The 20,921-nt window shown below is 48.8% G+C and overlaps 2 protein-coding genes across 2 annotated transcripts; one reads left to right on the top strand and one right to left on the bottom strand.

Annotated features, from left to right (window-relative positions):
- Positions 1 to 2,459: 2,459 nt before the first annotated feature.
- LOC124695883 (protein WHAT'S THIS FACTOR 1, chloroplastic) lies at positions 2,460 to 10,420 on the bottom strand. Its single transcript, XM_047228688.1, has 5 exons — positions 8,923 to 10,420; positions 8,781 to 8,844; positions 5,579 to 5,608; positions 3,215 to 3,318; positions 2,460 to 2,903 (listed from the first exon to the last, which is right to left on the bottom strand). The coding sequence occupies exon 1, from the start codon at positions 10,418 to 10,420 to the stop codon at positions 9,155 to 9,157; it is 1,266 nt and encodes a 421-aa protein (XP_047084644.1). The 3' UTR covers positions 2,460 to 2,903; positions 3,215 to 3,318; positions 5,579 to 5,608; positions 8,781 to 8,844; positions 8,923 to 9,154.
- An 8,721-nt stretch (positions 10,421 to 19,141) lies between these two features.
- Positions 19,142 to 20,462, top strand: LOC124698753. The gene has a single exon (XM_047231189.1). The coding sequence runs from the start codon at positions 19,142 to 19,144 to the stop codon at positions 20,429 to 20,431; it is 1,290 nt and encodes a 429-aa protein (XP_047087145.1). The 3' UTR covers positions 20,432 to 20,462.
- The last annotated feature ends 459 nt before the right edge of the window (positions 20,463 to 20,921 follow it).

Raw genomic sequence — 20,921 nt, 5'->3', positions numbered from 1 at the left:
AACATAGTCTGTAGACGCCTTATCCTATTACGTTGTGTTATACTTTGACTCTATATTGGAAATAGCACTTAGGAGATAATTTATTGTCAAAATGACAAATAAGTACATCTCTTGGTAATGGATAATCCGCATTTTTTACAGGAGATGTCATTCCCTTGTGATTCCCAAATAAAATTTAAGATAGTCGCATATTATATTGGCAATTTTATCTCAAATTTCAATGAGAGATTTGCAATTTTTTTAAAAAAAATCACCTGGAAAACTTTTTACCAGAATTGCATGTTATAATGTATGTAGAAAATATATAACATTCATCAAATCAAAGAAATAAGGCCTTTTATGGCACAAATGGTGAGCCTGATGGCGTGGGCATACATTTAAATGTAGTTACAGGGCTTAAAACAAAGCAGGATGAAAAAAAATCTAAGGACTAACAAGCAAAGCATGTTAAGCCCGAGGCCCTAACAATGAAAACAGTGTTTAGAACTGAAGATTGAGAGAATCAAGTGTCATTCATTGATCAAAGAGATGGGGTATATATACCCATTGTACAGACGCATATAGCGTAAGATTTACAAGCGCCTGTTCGGCGGATTTAGCGTTTGGCCAACGCAGTTATCCTAACTGCTAATAGTTAGCTTAACGGATACGCTAACTTCCTATTTAGCCTAGATGTAACGCTAACTATTCCTAACAAAAAGCGTTAAGGTCTAGCTCCTTCTCCACCGCGATGGAGCTCTCCGCAGCTGACCTCAGTGCCATTAGGGGCGAAACCACTCGATGCATAGAGGTGGGAGCCTACTACGTCGAAGCCAGAGGGTCTCCGGAGTTGCATATTCAAAAATGTTTCATGGATTGCAGCAACGAGTTCAAATCAATCTCGTGCAGGAACAAGTCTTCGATGTAGACATCACTTCCACGTGTAGCGAGGCACGTGACGACAGGCGTTTCCTCCTTTGTTCCTAGGTCGAGCCGTATTAGGTAACGAGGACTTCGGTAAGTTTGGTTGGACAATTTTAGGACCACATTCAGGATCAATACACCGCTCCTCTCTCCGAACCTACCAAGAAGATACATCGAGGTACCCAGCCCCGCCTGTCTCTCGATCTCCATGTTGGTGATGACCACCTGCCGGCTCCAGCTCCACGTCCCTGCCACGGACGACACCAATGTCCACATCGCTATCCCGCGACTCTCCTCCTGTACGAGCACGCACAGCTGGCCGCGAACCTGGGCAAGGAGCAGGCGATTCGAGGAGCAGCCTGGCGGGAGCTCCATCACTGTCGCATCCCCCGCGTCAGCGTCCAGAGCGAGGATCTGGTCCCAGTCTTGCATGTAGTTGACACGGCAGGGCCAGTAGACGGTGCGGCCGATGACGGCGGAGCAGTAGAAGTCGCAATGGTGGTTCAGATGGGGGACAAGATGCCTGACTTGGCGGATGTCGCTCCATTTGTTTTCCTTGGATGAGAATGTCTGGTAGGATCGTACATTCACGTCTGCGACGAGTAGCTCGAAGGAACGGCCAGCATCACCGACACTGAGCAGGACATGGAGCCTCACGTTGGGAAAGGCGGTGGATGGGAGATGGGTGACTTGGCCGGTGAATGTGTTGCACGTGTGCAGCTCGACATCGTAGTAGGGATGCCGGCGGACGACGAGCAGGCCATCGCGGGAGGTCACCGGCTTGAAAGGAGTCCTGAGGCAATCAGCGTCTAGGTGGGCACGGAGCTGGGTTTGCATCGGGGTTTGGATGACGCGTTGGGTCCTGGCAAATGTGGGGTAATTGATTTCCCAGTAGGAGACACCAAGCAGGAGGGCGGGGTCGAAGCCGGTGGCGTCGGCGGCTAGGTTGCGGCGGAAGGCCGCTGCCAGGATGGCGTGGCGGAGGATCTTGCCGGTGGCGGCGCAGCGGACAAGGGTTGTAACGTCAGCGCGCGCCACGATCTCTAGCAGGAGATCTACCGGGAGGGATTCTGGCGACGGCTAGCTGCACTTGCATCTTTTGGTCGACATTGTCAGGTTGTTCGTCTACGAAAGGTCGAAGGAGGAACTGAGGGTGCGTGCGTCTTTCTTGTGAACGCAGGCCTGGGATCCTGGGATGCTGAGGTCTTTTGTGAACTCTCCTTGTGGTACTCGGTTGAGTAAAAGCAATCAGAGGCACTACGTAAGTAGAGCTACAACTGATCACGGAATTCTAATTCCAGATGAACACGGAACCGGGAAAGTCTCTGAGATTGCACCTGTCAACTTTAGAACCGTCGTCGGCAGGCAAGTTTGCTATCCAGGCACGAACACAGCGACTAGATCCTTGGACGGTGAAGTTGTGGCTACGACAGGGTGTCAAGTGGGACCCCATCTAAATCCCACTTGTAGTGCATTTTGTATAAATTTTGACACTAAAAGTGAACCAGAAATGGTAAAATACACTAAAAGTGAAATCCCATTGGGATCCCACCTTATACCTTACGCTAAGCCCATGCCTTTTTCTTAGAGAAGAGTACAAAAGATTGCCGGATAAAATCCAGAACCAGCTCACTAGCTCTAGATAATCCTCGAGTTTGGCTCGACAAATTTGAAGAAATCAGCCTTGTTGATCTATGTGATTAGCTTGTAAGCTCAATTTCCGCCTTGACCTAGGCTGTTTGAGAATCAAGCTGTGTCAAGATCACCAACCTGCAACGCGCTAGGCGCTCTTACTCTTCGTATCATTGCCCCCATTTGAGATCCCCCAACGGCAACTCCATCACCTGCTCGGCAGTATCTAACCCGATCTCGTCCTCTCATCGATCATGTATTGCTTCTTTGTTGTCGCTGCTCCTGCTCCTTGGCACCATGGCCACCATCGTCGGCAGCCTATTACACTTGATGGTGCTCATCATGCTCCAGGTTCATCATTCTAAGACCTTCACCAAATTGTGTCACTGTGTTATTCAGATTTTACATTTGTATACAGATGACAAATTACCGGCATATAACATAGCTTGGCGATGGCATCAGAACCAGTAAAAGCACCATAGTATTATGTGTGACCCTTTTCCATGTGTTCCTTTGTTTCAGGTTGGGGAGAAGATGTGCATTTTCAGTTTTTTTAAAAAGCATGAGCATATGAGAATCCGACCTCCAGGTGTATATGCAGTTCTCTACAGGTTGATACTATTCCACGCAATTGCACAGTTGAGAACATATATTGTTAAATGTCAAAAAATGAACTTACCTCCATATTTCTTTTTATCAGCTTCATTTCAGTTAACCTTTAGAACGTGCGAGGACATCACCTTTTCATCCATGTTCACTGATAAAAGGCCAAACTGGGAGGGCCTGTTACAAATGTACAAAATCTGGTAAATATTTTTTTTCGAGAAAACGCAAAGAACCTTTGCGTTTCATTTCATTGAAAAGGGTCTCCTAGGAGACATTTTACATGAACTAAAGATATTCTAGTGTACATCCCAATCTAGAGGGAGCACAACTCTAAGCCCAAGGGCGCCAGCCTGAGCCCATAAGGAAGCCTCCTCCTTGATCTTGGCCATCAGCTGCTGGATACATGGTTGTGCCCTATCAAAGACACAGTCGTTTCTATGCTTCCATATCATCCAGGGTATTAGCAAGGCAGCGGTCCCCAGTCCCTTACGCAGCGGCATCGGGGTTGCTTGCATAGCTTCTTCAAGCCAATTGGTGAGCGTGGCGTCGCTGTTGCTGGGGATTCTGCAGGTCATCTGTAGCCACGACAGCGCCTCGTGCCAAATTTGCTTGGAGAAGGGACACTCGATCAGAAGGTGTCGCATGTTCTCCGGGTCCTGGTCGCAAAGCAAGCACCTTGGGTGATGCTGTAGCCCACGTCTTGCCAGCTGTGCCGCGGTCCAACACCGGTCCTGTAGGGTATGCTTCCAGGACGGGCATGGCATCGAGCCACGGAACGTGGCCATGTAGGCGGTGCGCGCGGTGTACTCGCCGCTCGCAGTCCACTTCCACAGCAGGCGATCGGGTTCGTCACTGAGGATGGTCCCTGCAATCCTTAGCCATAGCTGCAAATATTCGTCAATCTCCTGGACTCCAATAGTACCGTGGATGTCCCTCGCCCAGGAGTTGCCACGCAGCCCATCCGACAACGTCCTTGCCCGGCGCCGGCGTTTACGTATGCAAGAATAGAGTGCTGGCGCAATCTCCCGTATGGAGCGGCCGTCGATCCAACGATCGTCCCAAAACCTCGCGGTGCGTCCATCGCCGAGGGTCATCGTGGTAGAAGCAAACAAGAGCGTGCGTTCGTTGTCCGTGAACTGCATCTCCATGCTGCTCCAGGCACGCCGATCGTCCGTGCGGCTGAGCCAAAGCCAGCGTAGGCGCAGCGATAAGCTAGTCCTCACCAGGTCATGGATGCCGAGGCCGCCGAGGGCGATGGGTCGCCACCCGCTGCCAGTCAACGTGGCAATGTCCTCCATTGGCCGCCGCGCGCCCTGCTCAAAGGAAGCCTCGCTTGATTTTGACGATGAGCTTGAGTATCTGCTCGATTTTGACGATGAGCTTGAGTATCTTCCTGGAGGGTGCGAGGACGAGCAGCTGATGTATGGGGATCGCCCCAAGCACAGATTTGACCATCACGAGCCGGCCTGCCTTGTCCAGATGAGCCTTCCAGGTTGGCAGCCTGTTCGCGATTCGGTCGACCACAAGTTGCATCTGGGCGCTTGTGGGCTTCCGAATGGTAAGAGGAATTCCCAGGTAGTTTAGGGGCAAGTCGACGATGGGGCAGGCCAGCCTTGCAACGGCAGGTTCCACCTCCGCGGGAGCACACTTGATGAGCGTGGCGGTGCTTTTGTTGTAGTTGGCGCATAGACCAGATGCGCGGCCGAACAGCTTGAGCAGCTCCTTCACTGCCTCCACTTCCTCTAAGAGTGGACGGCAGAATAGGATCACATCGTCCGCGTAGAGCGAAATTGATGGGATCGGACGTCGCGGGTGCAGCTGTCGGAGGACGCCAAGCTCGGTGGCGCGGCGAAACATGCGTCCCAAAGTGTCGACGGCGAGGACGAACAGCTGTGGCGACAGCGGATCGCCTTGGTGAAGACCTCGTCGATGCCAAATCGCAGGGCATGGTTCTCCGTTGAGGAGCACTCTGGTGCTGGCGGAGGTGAGTAGGATCGCCAGCCAGTCCAGGAACCGGTCTCCGAATCCATAGCGTCGCAGCGCCTCGAAGAGGAAGGGCCAGGACAGGGAGTCGAAAGCGTGGGCCAAGTCTAGCTTGATCAGTACCCGTGGGTCTCCCAGCTGATGCAAAAGGCAAGCGGATTGGCGCACCAAGATGAAATTGTCGTGGAGGCTACGGTCGCCGACGAACGCGTTTTGGACTGGGCTGACGAGGCTGTCGAGTTTGGGGGCAAGCCGCAAGGAGAGGACCCTGCCGAATAACTTGGCCACAAGGTAGATGAGGCTTATACGCCTGTAAGTCACGTAGAGTGCATATCCTGACAAGAAATAATTGACTAATAGAGAGAGATATACATACATACAAGAATTCCATTGTCCCAAGACTAAATACAACAATTAAAAAGATAGAATAAACATATCTAGTTGGTGGGATTACCTTCAAGTGAATAGAATCCAACTTCTCACCCTGCAAAAACAAAGCATAATACCCCATGGATTAATTGCAGATCTTTTTTACAATATCAGAATTCAGAACCCAAAGTACCCCTTTCCTAGCAATACACAATTAGACCATTCTGCAGAACCATGAATCAAAGAGTAATGGTGGCGGTGGGCCTAATAGCTAGAACAGGGAAGATACTCAAGCTCAGATTGCTCAATAGAATGTCGAACTGCCAATAAGAAAATGATTTACTTCTGGGGTTCCATTGTACTCTTGACCCTAACGACTCATAAGCAGGTTCTATTGACCCAGAAAACATCCATCAAGTCTTTACCTAAAAATAGAAACAATATAAGAAGCTTTTAGAAATATTCTACTCCCTCCATTCCATAATTCTTGCCGTGGTTTTAGATCAAATTTGAAATAAAACCACAACCAAAATTATGGAACAGAGGGAGTACTTGCCTTGTAGATCAGATTTTTTGCATATGGTATGGATACAATAAGAAGCCACATAAAAACATCAAAACTGAACCCTTTCAACTTTTTATTTGGTTTGTTAAGAAAACACGACTTTCACATTAGATGCCAATATCAGATCAGTTTCAGTTAAGTATTATTAGGCAAGAAAAATAGCTGCTGGAAGAAATGACTGTACTCTCTCTGGTTGGGTTGCGCACTACTGAGTTATCTGACAAATACATTCATCCCCACTAGCCTATTTCTCTAAACATGCAGCTATGCCACATCATCGGTCCCACCAAATCAACAAACTCATGTCCACATCATCTCTCATGCAACCTCAATTAATCGAAAGCCAGCCGGTGGGAGAAGAGCCGGTTTACAATAAATCACGTTTGTGCTTCTTCTGACGCAGCTAACATTGTGTGTGCCTTTACTGCTAGACGATCTGTTAATCTTCCTGTTGGGTCCTTAACTAGCTAATCTCTTCCCCTCCTCTTCCCCTCTCTATAAGTCCCACTCAGTCGCACCATTCAGTCTATAAATTTCCTATTTCCAGCCATGGAACCACCATGGATACCATTGATCTCTTCCTCCAGAATCATCCACACTCATATGGGTGAGGTAGCTGCCGCTTCCACTGACTGGTATATCAGCAAGATGAGACTGGCAATCCTTCTAAATATGTCCCGTGTTTTGGTCGGGGCTTGCTTCATCTTTCATCATGTCGCATGTGGTGGCTGCTTCAAAGCTTATTCAGTAATTGCATTCCTCTTTGCCACTGTTGGGTATTATTCTAATGAATAGCTAAACTTTGCTTCAGATTAAACTCGATGAGGAGCAGCATCTCAAATGAGATAATATATTGAATTTTAGTTCTACATTTTTTACAGGTTTGCTACTCCAAATCTTCTTCTTTTTTCCTGATTACATTTCCAAGCATGCCATGTTACTTTTCCATTGTTCACCGTTTTCTTAATTGCTGCCAAATTATTTTGGTTTAGTATCATACGGTAATACAATTACTGAATATGACCTTCGCGCGCCCTGGTCTCATCTCTCTTGATTTTCAGATTGTGCAGTAACCACAATGATGTGTCGTCGGCGCATTCCTTTTTACATTCCTTGTTAGCAAATTTGCAAGCACAAATTTCTGATGGTGAAGATCTCCATCCAGCTGTGCATAATATTAGTAGTCATCTTTTGTTGAACTTGAGCTTTTGGGAGAACGGAATGCACTTAATTGATTCTGACATTTCAAAAGGTTTTCTCTGTACATCGAAAAAGGGTTGTTTCCATAAAATCAATGATTTTGTGGTATAATTCCTACTGATACAATCATTTCTCATTTTTATGTGAGAGCTACTAGGCACGTCATTGTTGAGCCTTATAAAACTTACAGATTCGGATAAGCTATCCATATCAAGCAACAATGCCTTTGATTTTTTTTTTCTAACTAATGTTCCATTAATAATTCTAATTATTTGTGAATCTGACGTAATGACATTTTTTTGCATCATATACATATATTGAGTATTTTCATGCACCAGATTTCCAGTTTATGATCTTTGTATTTTATCGAGAGCCGTTCATACCTTCCAAATTTATTGTCTGCAAATTTGAAATATAAATTTCCACAGCAACGCGCGGAGTATTATCTAGTATGGTAAAAATTATTGGGCAAGAGGTGGTCATAACCATGGTGTTAGTCTATCAAAAAAAAAACCATGGTGTTAGTCAGGAAAATGAAGTTGTTTTCTACGGTGCATATCTCTTCCAGGTTACTTTGCAAATAGGAGAACCTGCAATTTAATTTTCAGTTTTCACCATCTCTTCCATTTTGCTGTATCGCTCTAACATGAGATTTCACACAAAGTTGACTATGTCCAAAGAATGCATGCAAATACTTTTGGTTTTAGACCTGGCGGACACTCCCCACCTACGATTTCTGCAAACAGTTGCACTGTAAGAACTTTTGGATAGTTCAAGAGCCATCCCGAACATGGCATAATGCAGACTTCAATGAAATTTTCAGATGTTTTATTATGTATGTGGAACTATCTAGAGCATGGCATGATGCTTATTCGGATATCCTTTAAAAGGGAAAGTTGAAGACATCACTGTGCTCCACAATCCACCAGATGAGTAGAGCTGTCAAGAAAAATGGATCTCATGAAATGTACTAACTAGAAGGAAATAACTTAAGTGGTAAATCATTGGGCAAGAGGTGCTCACAACCATTGTATTAGTCAGGAAAATGAAGCTGTTTTCTAATGTGCATATCTCTTCCAGGTTTGATGGATCTACTTTGTAAATAGGAGAACCTGCCGTTATAATTTTTATTATCTATACCTAGTTTCCTTCAGATTCATTTTTCAGTTCTCACCATCAGTTATGCACGGTTTAGCACTGTTGTTTGATCTCTACCATTTTAATGTATCGCTGTAACATGATTTCGCACAAAATTTACTATGTGCAAGGAATGCATGCAAATACTTTTGGTTTTAGACCCAGCGGACTCTCCCCCCTAAGATTCTGCAGACAGTTGCACTGCAAGCACTTTTGATAATTCAAGAGCCATCCCGAGCATGGCATAATGCAAACTAAAATGAATTTTTCAGATGTTTTATTATGTCTGTGGAACTATCTAGAGCATGGCATGATGCAAACTTATTCGGATATCCCTTAAAAGGGAAAGTTTTCAGTTTTCAGTTTACACAGAATATCATTGTACCTGAATCTGCGCAGTTCCAAAGAGAAGACATCACTGTGCTCCAAAATCCACCAGATGAGTAGAGCTGTCAAGAAAAATGGATCTCATGAAATGTACTGACTAAAGGAAATAACTTAAGTGGTAAATCATTGAAGTCTCTCACCACAGGACTCGTAAGAAAATTCCGATCATCATGAAACTATATTCCAGCCTCATTTGGAGAAACAAAAGGGTCTAAGATTAACCCATCATATTATTTATTAGCTGCCAAATAAGGCGTCTTCTTTACTAGCTGACAAATGATCACATTAGGATATGACAACTCGTCCGATCCTTGGCCACTATTTTGCAGGTCACACTACCATTAGAAGCATAATGAGAATCACAACGGCCACTCATAGTAGCTCTCTTCCTTCTGAGTCTACTTGTGCAAAATCATATTCTCTATCCTCGTCCTCCTCTGATTCCTCCATACTTTCCTCCTCGATATTTTTGGCAACATTGGTGCCCTTGCGAGTTGCACTTTCCCTCTCTTTCTGCAGCTTCTCATTCTTCCTCCTCAAATCCTCCAAATACTTCCTATGCCCTTCATCCATGATTGCCATGAACCTCTCCTTCAGCTCGATCATAGGATCCCTATCCACAAGGACCCCGTTTTCATCATACGCCTCCCTCAATACAACCGTCTTGATGCCACCCTTCAACGACACGTAGAATATGCCTGGGTGTCTCGTGAAGGCATTAGAGAACGCATTTGAGAGCTTAAACTCCTCACAAAACTTCCCGATAATCGGCACTGCCATCCTCCTCTCTACCGACAGTGACAACACCTCATGCAAAACACCAATCAACCTCTTCTCTGCCTCCGGTGATGCCGGGTTAAGCCCGAACGTGTCAGCATACGGTGACACATACGGCAACTCGAGCCAATCCCTCACCCAATCCCGCATCTCCTTCTTGAGGTAGAAGCCCTTGGGTAACTTGACTGTAAAATTGGGTCTCGGCCGAATGCCGACAACATCGGCCTCCCTGTCGGCCCTCGATTCAATCACTGATTTCGCGAGCCGGTCGTCCCAGGAAGCAAGCTCCAGGAACGCATTGCCGGAGGCGTCGGGCCCAGGGTCACCCACGAGGCGGAAGAGATCGGGGTACCTCGGGACCAAGGAGACCAAGAAGTCGTCCGGGAGGCCGAAGTCGCGCTTGGCGGCGGCAATCTTGGCGACCGGGAGGGCGCGCGTGGAGGAGATCATGAGGAGCTTGGCGAGCCTGGAGGCGAGGAGCGGGGAGTGCGTGGCCTGGAGACGGGCGGCGGAGTCGAGGTAGGAGAGGAGATGCGGGGACGGGGAGGCGACGGGGTCGGGGGGAGCGGAGACGGAGAGGAGGGTGGGGTACCGGCGGAGGAAGGTCTGCACGTGCACCGGGAGGCGGATGCGCTCCCGGCGCTTGGCGAGGTACCGGAGGAGGAGGCGGCGGCCGGGGGAGAGGAGCACCTCGCGGATGAGGCGGGACGCTAGGCGGAAGCGCCGGTCCCGGTTGATTGAGGCGTCGAGGGCTTCGTCGCGGCGCCACGGGACCTTCAAAGAGGCTATGCGGCGGACGGGGTGGATGACGAGGAGGCGGTGGGCGACGGCGGCGGCGGCGGCGGCCGCCCGGAGAAGCATTTCTCGTGGGGGTTTCGTACGGAAGAGAAGGAGGAGGGAGAGAGCTAGGGATGTAAATGGTACGGATAATTTTCGCTCCGAATCCGCATACGAATCCGTTTTTGAGGATATGTATGCATTTTTAGAAATCCGCCGGATATGGATACGGATGCGGATAGTGATCAAGAGGATCAGATACGGTAGATGGTATGGTATTGATACTATCCGACGGATACGCGCCATTTTTTGCGGATTATCCGAGGTCCACAAAGAGGATAATCCGAGAAAATTAGCCCAACCCTAAACATTTAGACAATATAGTTAGTTCATCACCTAAAATATGTATGCTATTATGATGCAATTTGCTTTGTTGTACGAATACGTGTGTGCATTTAACTATAGTCTATAATTACAAACGTATTTTACATAAAAAAACATACTTTTATTTTTTATGTGTATATTTTCTTAATAATCCGCTTCCGATCCGAGTCCGATCCGAATCCGCTCCATATCTGTAATCCGATATAATCCGCATCCGAATCCGCATCCGACCATTATCCGCTCCGATCCGAATCCGTTACAAAAATATGGTAAAGGATATGGTAATAGCAATATCCGATCCGATCCGATCCGTTTACATCCCTAGAGAGAGCCCAATTCTGTGCCCGCACCTAAATTTTTGCCCTGCAGCCACCGGGCCGCTGCTGAGGTAAGGCCCAAAGCCGGCTAGGATCCCCGAGGAGCTGCACCCTGCACGTTCCTCCATGGGCCGTTCCATTGATCGGGCTGTGAAAGTGATGGCACGAGGCTGTTGTGTTCATCCCCTCCATCGATTCACTAGGCTAACGGTATCTCTTTGAGCGATTTGGATGGCGAGACGGAAATCTTTAAAAGCTCTTTGTCAAATCATGGTTTCATTAACTCATACCTTGAGGAGCTGAAAGCTTTGGCCAAACCTCAGAGTGAGACTCCTATCTGCAGCCCGAGTGCAAGGATAGGTGGATTCCTCCGCCTCATCCAGTACCAAAGATCGATGTCGATCGGGGAGTTGCTGCCTCTTTCTGCCGCGACAACAATGGAATGTATCTGGGTGCCTCAGCCGTGGTATTCTTGGGTATTACTGCCAGCAATCCTGGAAGCTTTGGCGGCTCGTGAAGCCTTGGCGTCGGCTGAAGACCTGTCCCTGAATCAGTTGTACATTATCTCCCATTGCAAGTCTATTATCTCTAACATCAAGGATGGATCTCTGGGAAAGTATGGCTCAATCATTTCATTTCCGAGATTAGGTCTCGCACTACAAGTCTTCATGGATGCGTTTTCTCTCATGAAAATCGAGCTTCAAATTTCGAAGCACACAATCTAGCTAGGCATATGATTTCTTCTGGAATAGGACGTCATATGTGGCTAGATATTCTTTATTCTGTTTCTATTCATGTAAACATTATGGTTGATTAATAAAGCCTAGCAGTTTGTCCTAAAAAAAATCCCCTCCGTCGAAAGATTGCCGCTGTAGAACGTACACGTTCGCCGGCTCCTGTGCAGTTGGCGAGCAGACAGCGAGAACTCTGCCTCACCACGATTCAAAGCTGACCTCATTCCTTACACTTGCACAGCCTAGGCTTTCATTTTCTTGTATCATGTCACTGTATTGAGTGCTTCCTGTAAGAGCACGGATCATTAGTTCACTTGCTAGCTAGTTTTACTTCCTGGCAAGCAAAGTCACCCTTGCTACCCTATCACCATGTTAGAGCAGGTCTAACAGACCCTGTAAAAGGGGCAAACCCGTATAATAACCGCCGATTTGAGGGTTTCGGCTCTACCCGGCTTGTCTAGCACGCCCCGTAAAAACGGTCCCCGCATCGTTTTTTGTTGTTTTGGACTACGGGGCGGGTCGTCGCCCCCTACTTGTGCGGGGTGGGAGCGGGGATAGTGGGCGCAACCAGTATCCCAATTCCCGAAAGCGCGCGCGGACATTTCAGTTCCCCCCATCCATTTTCCCCCGCGCGCCGCCGCAGCCACCCGCGCGCCGCCGCCGGAATCCGTCAGATCCGCGCCCCTCCGCCGTCCGCCGAGCCGTGCCGAGCCGCGCCGACGCCCGCCGCACCCCCGCCGAAGTTCCGCGCCCTCCGCGCCCGCCGCCGCCCTCCCGCCGTGGTCTTCTCCGCCGTTTGTCGCCGGTGAGTATTCCGCCGCGTTCTTCTTCATTGCCGCCGGTAAATTGGTCGGATTTCGGGCTGATGTATGGTACACCGTGGTAGATGGCTTCGGAGGATGTGCACATGGTGGATTTGGACGCGACGTCGACCGATTGGTCGTCGTCGGATTCCGACGATTCGGACATCGACGAGTTGCTCAACGACGACGAGACGGAGATGATGGTGCTCCTGTTCGGCTTGAAGCAAACGGAGGACCGCATGAAGCTGCTGGATCAGCGGAAAGGATCCGTGATGGGGCGTATGTGCATTCCGCGGAACCGCGCGCTCGGCCACGAACAGCTGATGCAAGATTATTTCGCCGAGGTACCGACCTATCCTCCCCGCCTCTTCCGTAGACGGTACCGAATGCGTAGGTCTTTGTTCGAGAGAATCGTCAAAGATTGCGAGGCAAATTGCGATTATTTCAAGCAAAGAAGAAATGCTGCCCAAGTCATGGGATTTAGCCCATATCAAAAAAATTCTGCCGCCATGAGGGTTATTGCATACGGTATACCAGCAGATTATACCGACGAGTACCTTCGCATTGGTGTGCAAACAACCACGGATTGCGTGCGTATGTTTGCCAAGATGGTGATCAAGTTGTATGGAGAGAAGTATCTCCGAGCTCCAAATGAGGATGATACAAAAAGGCTCATGGAGATCAATGAAAAGAGGGGTGGCCGGGGATGCTTGGTAGTTTGGATTGCATGCATTGGACATGGAAAAATTGTCCAAAAGCATGGCATGGAATGTATTGTGGCAAAAGCCGTGATGCTACCATTGTTCTTGAAGCTGTGGCCTCTCAAGACTTATGGATTTGGCATGCTTTTTTGGATTGCCGGGGACACTCAACGACATCAACATCTTGAATAGATCCCCTTTGTTTGCAAGACTAGTTAAGGGTGAAGCTCCACCTTGTAACTACAAAGTTATGAACAATGAGTACACCATGGGGTACTATCTCACGATGGTATTTACCCTAACTATGCAACCCTTGTCAAGTCCATAAAAGAGAAAAAGGACAGGGCTTTGACAAGAAAGGAAGCTTGCTTCACCAAAAATCAAGAGGCATGCCGCAAAGATATTGAGAGAGCTTTTGGTGTCTTGCAAGCAAGGTTTGCAATTGTCCGGGGTCCTGCTAGGTTTTGGGACAAGGAAACTCTTGTTGATGTCATGACATGTTGTGTCATTCTTCACAACATGATCATTGAAGATGAAAGAGGTTTGAACTTGCCATGTTTCTATGACAATGTTGGCACCCGAGTGCAGCCCGAGAGGAACCCCGATCGGATTGAAGCTTTTCTTGCAGCTCATCGAGGCATTGAAAATGCCGAGACTCATCACCAGCTCACCCAAGATCTGATTGATCACCATTGGCGCTTGCATGGCCAATGAGTTTTTACATTCATTTCCCATTGTTGTATGTGTCAAACATTCATTTCCTATTCTTGTATGTGTGAAACATTTGTTATTTGTTTAATTCTTCCATTAGAACATTTATTGTAATAATTATGACGATTATTGTGTGATGTAAAACATTTATTTTATGTGAATGTTGTGTTGGTTTTAATATCCAAATTGTCAAAAAAACCTGTTTTGAGGGGTTGAAAACTCGGACGAGCTAGCAGAGCCCGTATCCCCACCCCGTAAAACAGAATATTGGCCGGCGAAAAGTGAATACAGGGCCCTTTACTCGTGTTTTAAGGGGCGAAAAATACGGGGCCTGTTAGACATGCTCTTAGCATGGACCGTTGTTCACTATAGACCGAGCAAATGTTCATAGGAAAAATAAGTGTCCGATTATTTCATCATGATGTTAAAACATGCGTTTTATATTGCATTGTACAAGGTTATCTACGGTGATGATTACTCATTTATAAATATACCAATTATCTTTAGCAGTATCTTAATTTTCTAAAAACATTTATTATTCCAAACTGGCATGCTTGCTAGACCAGTGCTCTATATATGGAGAACACTGATAATTTACCAATGTCATGTAAATTCCACTGAAATTCATCGGCCATTTGCGATAGTTGCACCGTCACTCTAGCAAAGCATTCCGTGATGCAAGCTTGGGGCCAATTATATCTATTTTCAACATGACATTTGGTGGAGCCTATGTATTTTTTTAGCAGGGTTGTCATACCGAACATATTCAGTAAGGAGCTTGTAAATCCATTTACCTAGAAGTCGTTTTATTCTTAACCTCAACTTCTTGAATACTTAGCCCTACTTGATCTTTGGGTCGACGAACCACATTCCATTTAGCCAACCGGTACTTCATTGTCTCACTATCTGCTCATCAAAGAATATTGATCGAAAATAATTCAATCTATGCAATATTTCTTTGTGTAGCTAGAAGAAAAAAATACAGCAAAACGTCTAGTATTCATTCTGGCAAAGAGAAGTCCAAACAAAAAAAATTATGTGTAATATTTTGTGAATGAATTTTGTACACACGCATGGGTGTGGGTGTTTCCATCACCGTTGATTTATTTCTCGAGATTCGCACTCTCTTTGATAGATGGAAAAGTAGCTCAGTGCCTCCTTCATTTATTCGAATCTTAAAACAAAACGGACGGTATAGGAATCATCCGCACCTATGCGTGTAAATACAAAAATATTTCCGTAATATTTTTGCACTTCTCCTTTCCAAATCCAAATATAGTACGGCAAAAGAAACGATGAAGCAGCACGTACTACCTGATCAGAAAGATTTCTCGAGCAAAGAGAGCATATCTGTCTCGTGCACGAACAAGCACGTGACCGACGCATCCCCTCCCGGGTTATGCAACCTGGTGACGGCCTTGGTTCGTAGGTCGAGACGGAAGAGGTCCCTTCTGTCCACCCGGATGATAACTGCGCCGCTCCTCTCCCCGAACGCTTCCAAAACAAATGACAAAGGCAAGCAGCCGGGCCCCGGCGTCCTCACGATCTCCTCCGCGCCGATCACCAGCTCGCGACTCCACGTCGCCGTCCAGTGGGGCGACCAGGGCGGCGTCAGCGTCCACATCGATATCGCACGGGCCTCAGCGACGATCAAGCAGAAACGGTCACGTACAGAACCCAAGAGAAGGTGCTTGTCATGCTTAGAGGTCGTCATTCTGGACTGCAGGCAGCCTGGCGGGAGCTTCAGGGTGGTCGCCTGCTCGGCATGGACGTCGAGTGCGAGGATCCCGTCCCAGCAATGTGCCCCAGCGTTCCGCTGGCAGAGCCAGTGGACGATGCGGCCGACGACGCGGGAGGAGGCGTCGACACGGCGCGGATGCCCGTCGATGGAAGACGCTCTGCGGGCGGCACTCCACTGGCTGCGCTTGGAGGAGAAGGTCTCGAACCGGAAGCGCTTGTCCATGATAAGCAGCTCGTAGTGGCCGTCGGTGACGCTGAGGAAGGCGTGGGCGTTGAAGGTGGAGACCATCGGGAGGCAGGTGAAGAGGGCGGTGGTGGTGTCGAAGACGCGCAGCTCGATGTTGGGAGGGTGGGGAAAGATCCCGAAACGGTGGAGGAGGAGCAGGCGGTCGCGAGAGGCCACGGGCTGGAAGGAATCGTCCAAGGTCAGGGCTTGCAGACACGGGTGGAGCTGGACCGAGGATGGCGTGTGGATGATGTGATGAGTGGTGACCATACGGGCACCGAATGTCAGATAGGAGACGCCGAAGAGGAGGGCCGGGTCGAAGCCGCCGCCACCGGTCGCTGCTTGGAGCTCGAGACGGCTGCGGAAGGCCGGGTCGAGGATGGCGCCGCGGAGGAGTTTGGACGCCGTGGCGCAGCTGATGATCGTAGTGACGTCGGAACGTGCGGCGATCTCGAGCAGGAGATCCATTGGGAGTGGTTCCCTCGTGGACGCCGGAGCCGCCGGCAGCGGCAGGTTGCTCTTGTGGAGGCCTAGTTTGGTCGACATTGTTATGCGCGCGTCAGATTTCCTTGTTTCTCTCAACAACTAGTATTAGAGCGTGAGATACGGGGGCTCTCTCCCTTTCTCTTTTTCCTAGACTAGAAACCTGCAAGAATTGCGTGTCATGTCATTAAGAGAAGGACTCTCTCTTTCCTTCAAATTTTTGGCCCAAACGAAAAACAAACTGCGATCCCGCAAATCAGGGCAGTTATTACAAACTAAACAGATTTACATGCAGCTAAATCCTACGTCAATTTTGACAGAAAACTAACCTATGTCTGAAAAGGTCTCACAAAATAATCTGTTTTCGAAAAGATTCCACAAAATAACATTTTTGTTTAGTTTTGCAATAGATGGAGTCATGCTTAGTAGCACGGCGTCATTCCGGGTGGAGCCAAGCTCAATACCATGGCTCTATCCGGCGTGGAGCCAAACTCCTGCAAGTTTTAGGTGGAGCCAAACTCAAGCCAATGTCCTAATCTGTTTTCCAACAATAACAACTGGTATTTCGTGTCCAACTTCTATATATAGGACATGTGGGGCAAGAGACAGACGATCTACAAAATTGTTCAGTAGTACATAATCCATTGTCGCTGATGGACGCTTAAACCCCTGCTCCGACAGACTAGTCGCCCATCACCCTGACCTTGTCAGAAATGACTTCGAGTCAGTGGCGCGCGCCAATCAGATGTATGGCGCTCCGCTGACGGGCCTTATTAGGCACCTGTGAGAAAATTTGTGGCGCCTTCGATCCTCTGTAGGTTATTATACCTTGGTGGCGGTCCAAGATGATGCAAACCTCTATGTTGGGGTCAGTAACCTTGATCCTCACTAGGTGCATGAACGACTCCCAATTATCGTTTAAAAATGGCCAAGGACCTTAGCTCCACCTGGAACAAAGTCATGCTGCTGCTTTTGGTTCCACCTACGACGATGTTGTGCTTCTAACCTTGGCTCCACCAAAAACAGAGTTGTGCTACTAAGTTTGGCTCCACCTAGGGTGGTGTCGTGCTTTTCAGCTTGGCTCCACCTTGGATGAAGCCGTGCTACTGAGTATGTCTCCGTCTGATGCATATCCAAACAACATACTGAGTATGTCTCCGTCTTTTGTGAGAATCTTTCTCGACATCGAAAAACCAAATCTGAACTAGGTTGTAGATCCTTCTGGTTTAATAAAAAAATCAAAAATAATAGTAAAATAATTTAAAAAAAATCTAATATTTTTGGACAATGAACATGAACAAGTGTTCTAACTGCGCACCAAAAATTTCCGAGAAAAGACATATATAGTGGTTTGTGCAAAAAAGCTAAAATACGGTGTTGTTTAGAATTTCTAGATTTGTTTCTTACATCACTTCAATTTGTCTTTTTTGCACAGATCACTACGTAAGTCTTTTTCCGGAGATTTTTGGTGTAAAGTTAGAACAAGTGTTCATGTTCATTTTCCAAAAATTTCAGATTTTTTTTGCTATTTTTCGAACTTTTTTTATTAAATCAAGAACATCTACACCTAGGTTCAGAAATGTCTTGTCCTATAGTGGTTAGTTTTGTCAAAATATGACAAATCGACAAATCCCACCGGCAGTTTTAAAAATCCCGTCTTGTTCAGCTGGTGCATTGACTCCTCATTCGCCTCAAATAGTTTTGGAGCCCGATTTAAAAGACGCGGCTCCGATGCTTCAAACCTACTCCTCCGTTCTGTATTAATTGACGCGGACTCGAGGACAAAAAACACAACGGCCTGGTAGTGTTTGGGGTCAATTAATTCAGATCAAAGGTAGTAGAACTAAAGGTGGGCTGAACAACATAATAATCTGTCTCACATTTTCTAATAGAGTCATTCTTCATAGATTGTACAATTGTTTTCATTTGATTGGCTCAGGGGAAAAGATGTTTGTTCGTGAATTGCAAAACAGACGGATGTTGTTCTATAGTTATTTAAAAAAATCGTCTGACAAATTATCACCCAATTAAGAAATAGTCACACCCCTTTAAAAATCGCCCATCTTCCTCTTCGCAAGCCGGCAAGTCTTGTTTTCTTGTTGGCCAGAGCCCAGCTATGAGCTGTACAACTGTAGATAAGTACTACTACCTCCATACCGGATTAATGGGCAATTACACATTTCGAGAAACAAGTTCAACTATAAATTTTGAAATGCGTAATTGCCATGCGTAATTGCTCATTAATCCGGTATGGAGGTAGTACCTCCGTTGCAAGGAATAAGACGCACGCGTGTTTCAAGACGAACTTTGACCATAAAAATTGAGCAACAAAATCTTGATTATATTATATGTATATAGTATCGTTGGATTCGTATTGAAAAACATTTTTTAATGATACTAATTTCATACAAACAATTTTTATCTATTTAAAGTAATTCTTGGTCAAATTAAAAGCTCGTAAAACGAGGATGCTTATTCCTTGAAACGTAGCTAATACCGTATGGTACTAGGTACGCATTGACTCCTCAGTCGCGTCAACACGGGCGTGGACGCCAAAGTCGCGCACCAAGAGAGCCCGACCAATTTACCTTCGCCGCGACGAACGAACCACAGGACACGTAGGTCACGATCTGATCGTATCCAATACCTCACAGCACACGCGACGGAGCAGACACGCTAGTGGCCGTCTCCATCAGCTGATCAGCCATGTACGCCGGTGCCGCGTCGACCAGCGACGAGCTTCAGGCCACCCGCGAAGCGTCGAGGCGCCGGCTGCGCGTCCGCGCGAGCGCCGCCCGTGCGCAGCCGACGCCGCTGGCCGACGTGCTGCGGGAGCACGCGCTGGTGCACCTCACGCCGGCGGCCGCCGTGCGCCTCCGCCTCGTGCACCCGTCATGGGCGCGCAGGATCTCCTCCCCGCTCTTCGCCGTGGCGCACGCGGCCGCCCCGCGCCGGTTGTCGGGGCTCTTCGTCCCCTCGGCCGGGTTCCTCCCGTTCCACGGGCCGGGCGACGCCGTGCCGTCCCCGTCGCTCTCCTTCGCGCCGGCCTCATCCGACGTCACGGTGCTCTCCTCGTCGCACGGGGTCGCGTGCTGCTTCTCCCCCGCGGACGACGCGCTCTTCGTGTGCAACCCGGCCACCGCGTCCTGGTCCGCCGTCCCGTCCCCGCCGTGCCGGACCTGGCCGCGCCCCGCCGTCGTCGTGCTCTTCGACGCGACCCCGTACAACTTCCGCGGCGACTACGGGCTGGTATGCGCCGCCGAGTGCGCGCCGGGCACCGGCGCATACTGCTTCCAGGTGTTCACGTCCGGGACGGGCTCGTGGCAGTTCGCCGACGCGGTGGCGCCCGCCGAAGGGCTCGTCGCCGCGTCGGGCGTGGCAGCCGGAGGGACGGCATGGTGGCGGACGAGCGTCGGCACTGCCGTGGGGTACTGCCCGGAGACAGGTCGCGTGGAGGTGGTGCTCTGCCCAGGCGACAGCGCCAAGTGGGAGATCGGGTCGGCCGGTGGCAATCTCCACTGCGCGGTACGCGCTGGTGACGGCGTCGCCGTGTACCAGCTTGACGAGCACGGGTGCTGGGAGGTGGCAGCCGCGTGGGTGCCAGTCGAGGAGCTGCTGCCGCGTTCGCAGATAAAGCCGGCGCAGCACGAGAACGCAGAGGGCGAAGCCGGCGGGGAGGAATTGGTTGCACAGTCTCCTGTCATCGTGGAGAAGGAAGTGCTGGAGCTGGACGACGCCGTGCAGCTTCTGGGGTTCCAGGGAACCGGGCTGGAGGTGGTGGTGCTTGCCGGGAGGCGGCTGGTGGCGTTCGACACGGAGACGCGGCGGCGGCGCGAGGTCAGGGTGCCGGTTCGAACGGAAGAGAAGCAGAAACAGTGGGACGGCGCCGAGTACGCCGTCCACACCAACACGCTTGCGCTGATCGCGCCCGTCGTGCTCGCTGGCGAACCGGTGCTCGTGGAGTCGCCGGATGATGAGGTGGTAGCATTTCCTTGAACGGATTTCGTGGAGTATATGCTTTCACGTGAGAAATTAACACTTTGCTATTTGTGTATATATCGATATGAACTTTGCTTTGATTTCTAGTTGGTGTTACTGTCTGGACACGCATGGAAAGAGATTATCGGATAATGGGGAAGGCGCATAATTTATGCAATCAGTTAGAGACTTAGAGTCCATAATTTTCTTCGCGCTGGCGCCGGCGCTCATCAGCAGGCTCTCATTTGGTGAGGGTCCACCACGATAGAAAGTTACACTAGGGTGATTGGGATGTGATCGCGTAAAAGCTAGGGTTTTCCCTTTGAGGGTGGTGTGTGAGTGGCGGGGTATCTCTTGACAGCGAGATCTGGTATGTGCAGCGGAGCGTGTTGTCTCTTTACTTCATGTGCCTCGTGGAGGGCAGGTGGAGGGCAGGTACGAGGGGTTCACCGTGCCTCCATCTCGTTCAGGGGCGAGGGGCGCGTGTGCGTCGAGGACGCCGGCGCAG

This window comes from Lolium rigidum, chromosome 3, assembly GCF_022539505.1.
Source record: "Lolium rigidum isolate FL_2022 chromosome 3, APGP_CSIRO_Lrig_0.1, whole genome shotgun sequence".
Taxonomy (NCBI): Eukaryota; Viridiplantae; Streptophyta; class Magnoliopsida; order Poales; family Poaceae; genus Lolium; species Lolium rigidum.
The sequence above is the reverse complement of the archived record's forward strand: the minus strand, read 5'-3'. Positions and strand labels throughout refer to the sequence as shown.

Excerpts from the sequence above, each read along its gene's own strand:
- LOC124695883 (XM_047228688.1), bottom strand. The coding sequence starts at position 10,420 with ATGCTTCTCCGGGCGGCCGCCGCCGCCGCCGCCGTCGCCCACCGCCTC.
- LOC124698753 (XM_047231189.1), top strand. The coding sequence starts at position 19,142 with ATGTACGCCGGTGCCGCGTCGACCAGCGACGAGCTTCAGGCCACCCGC.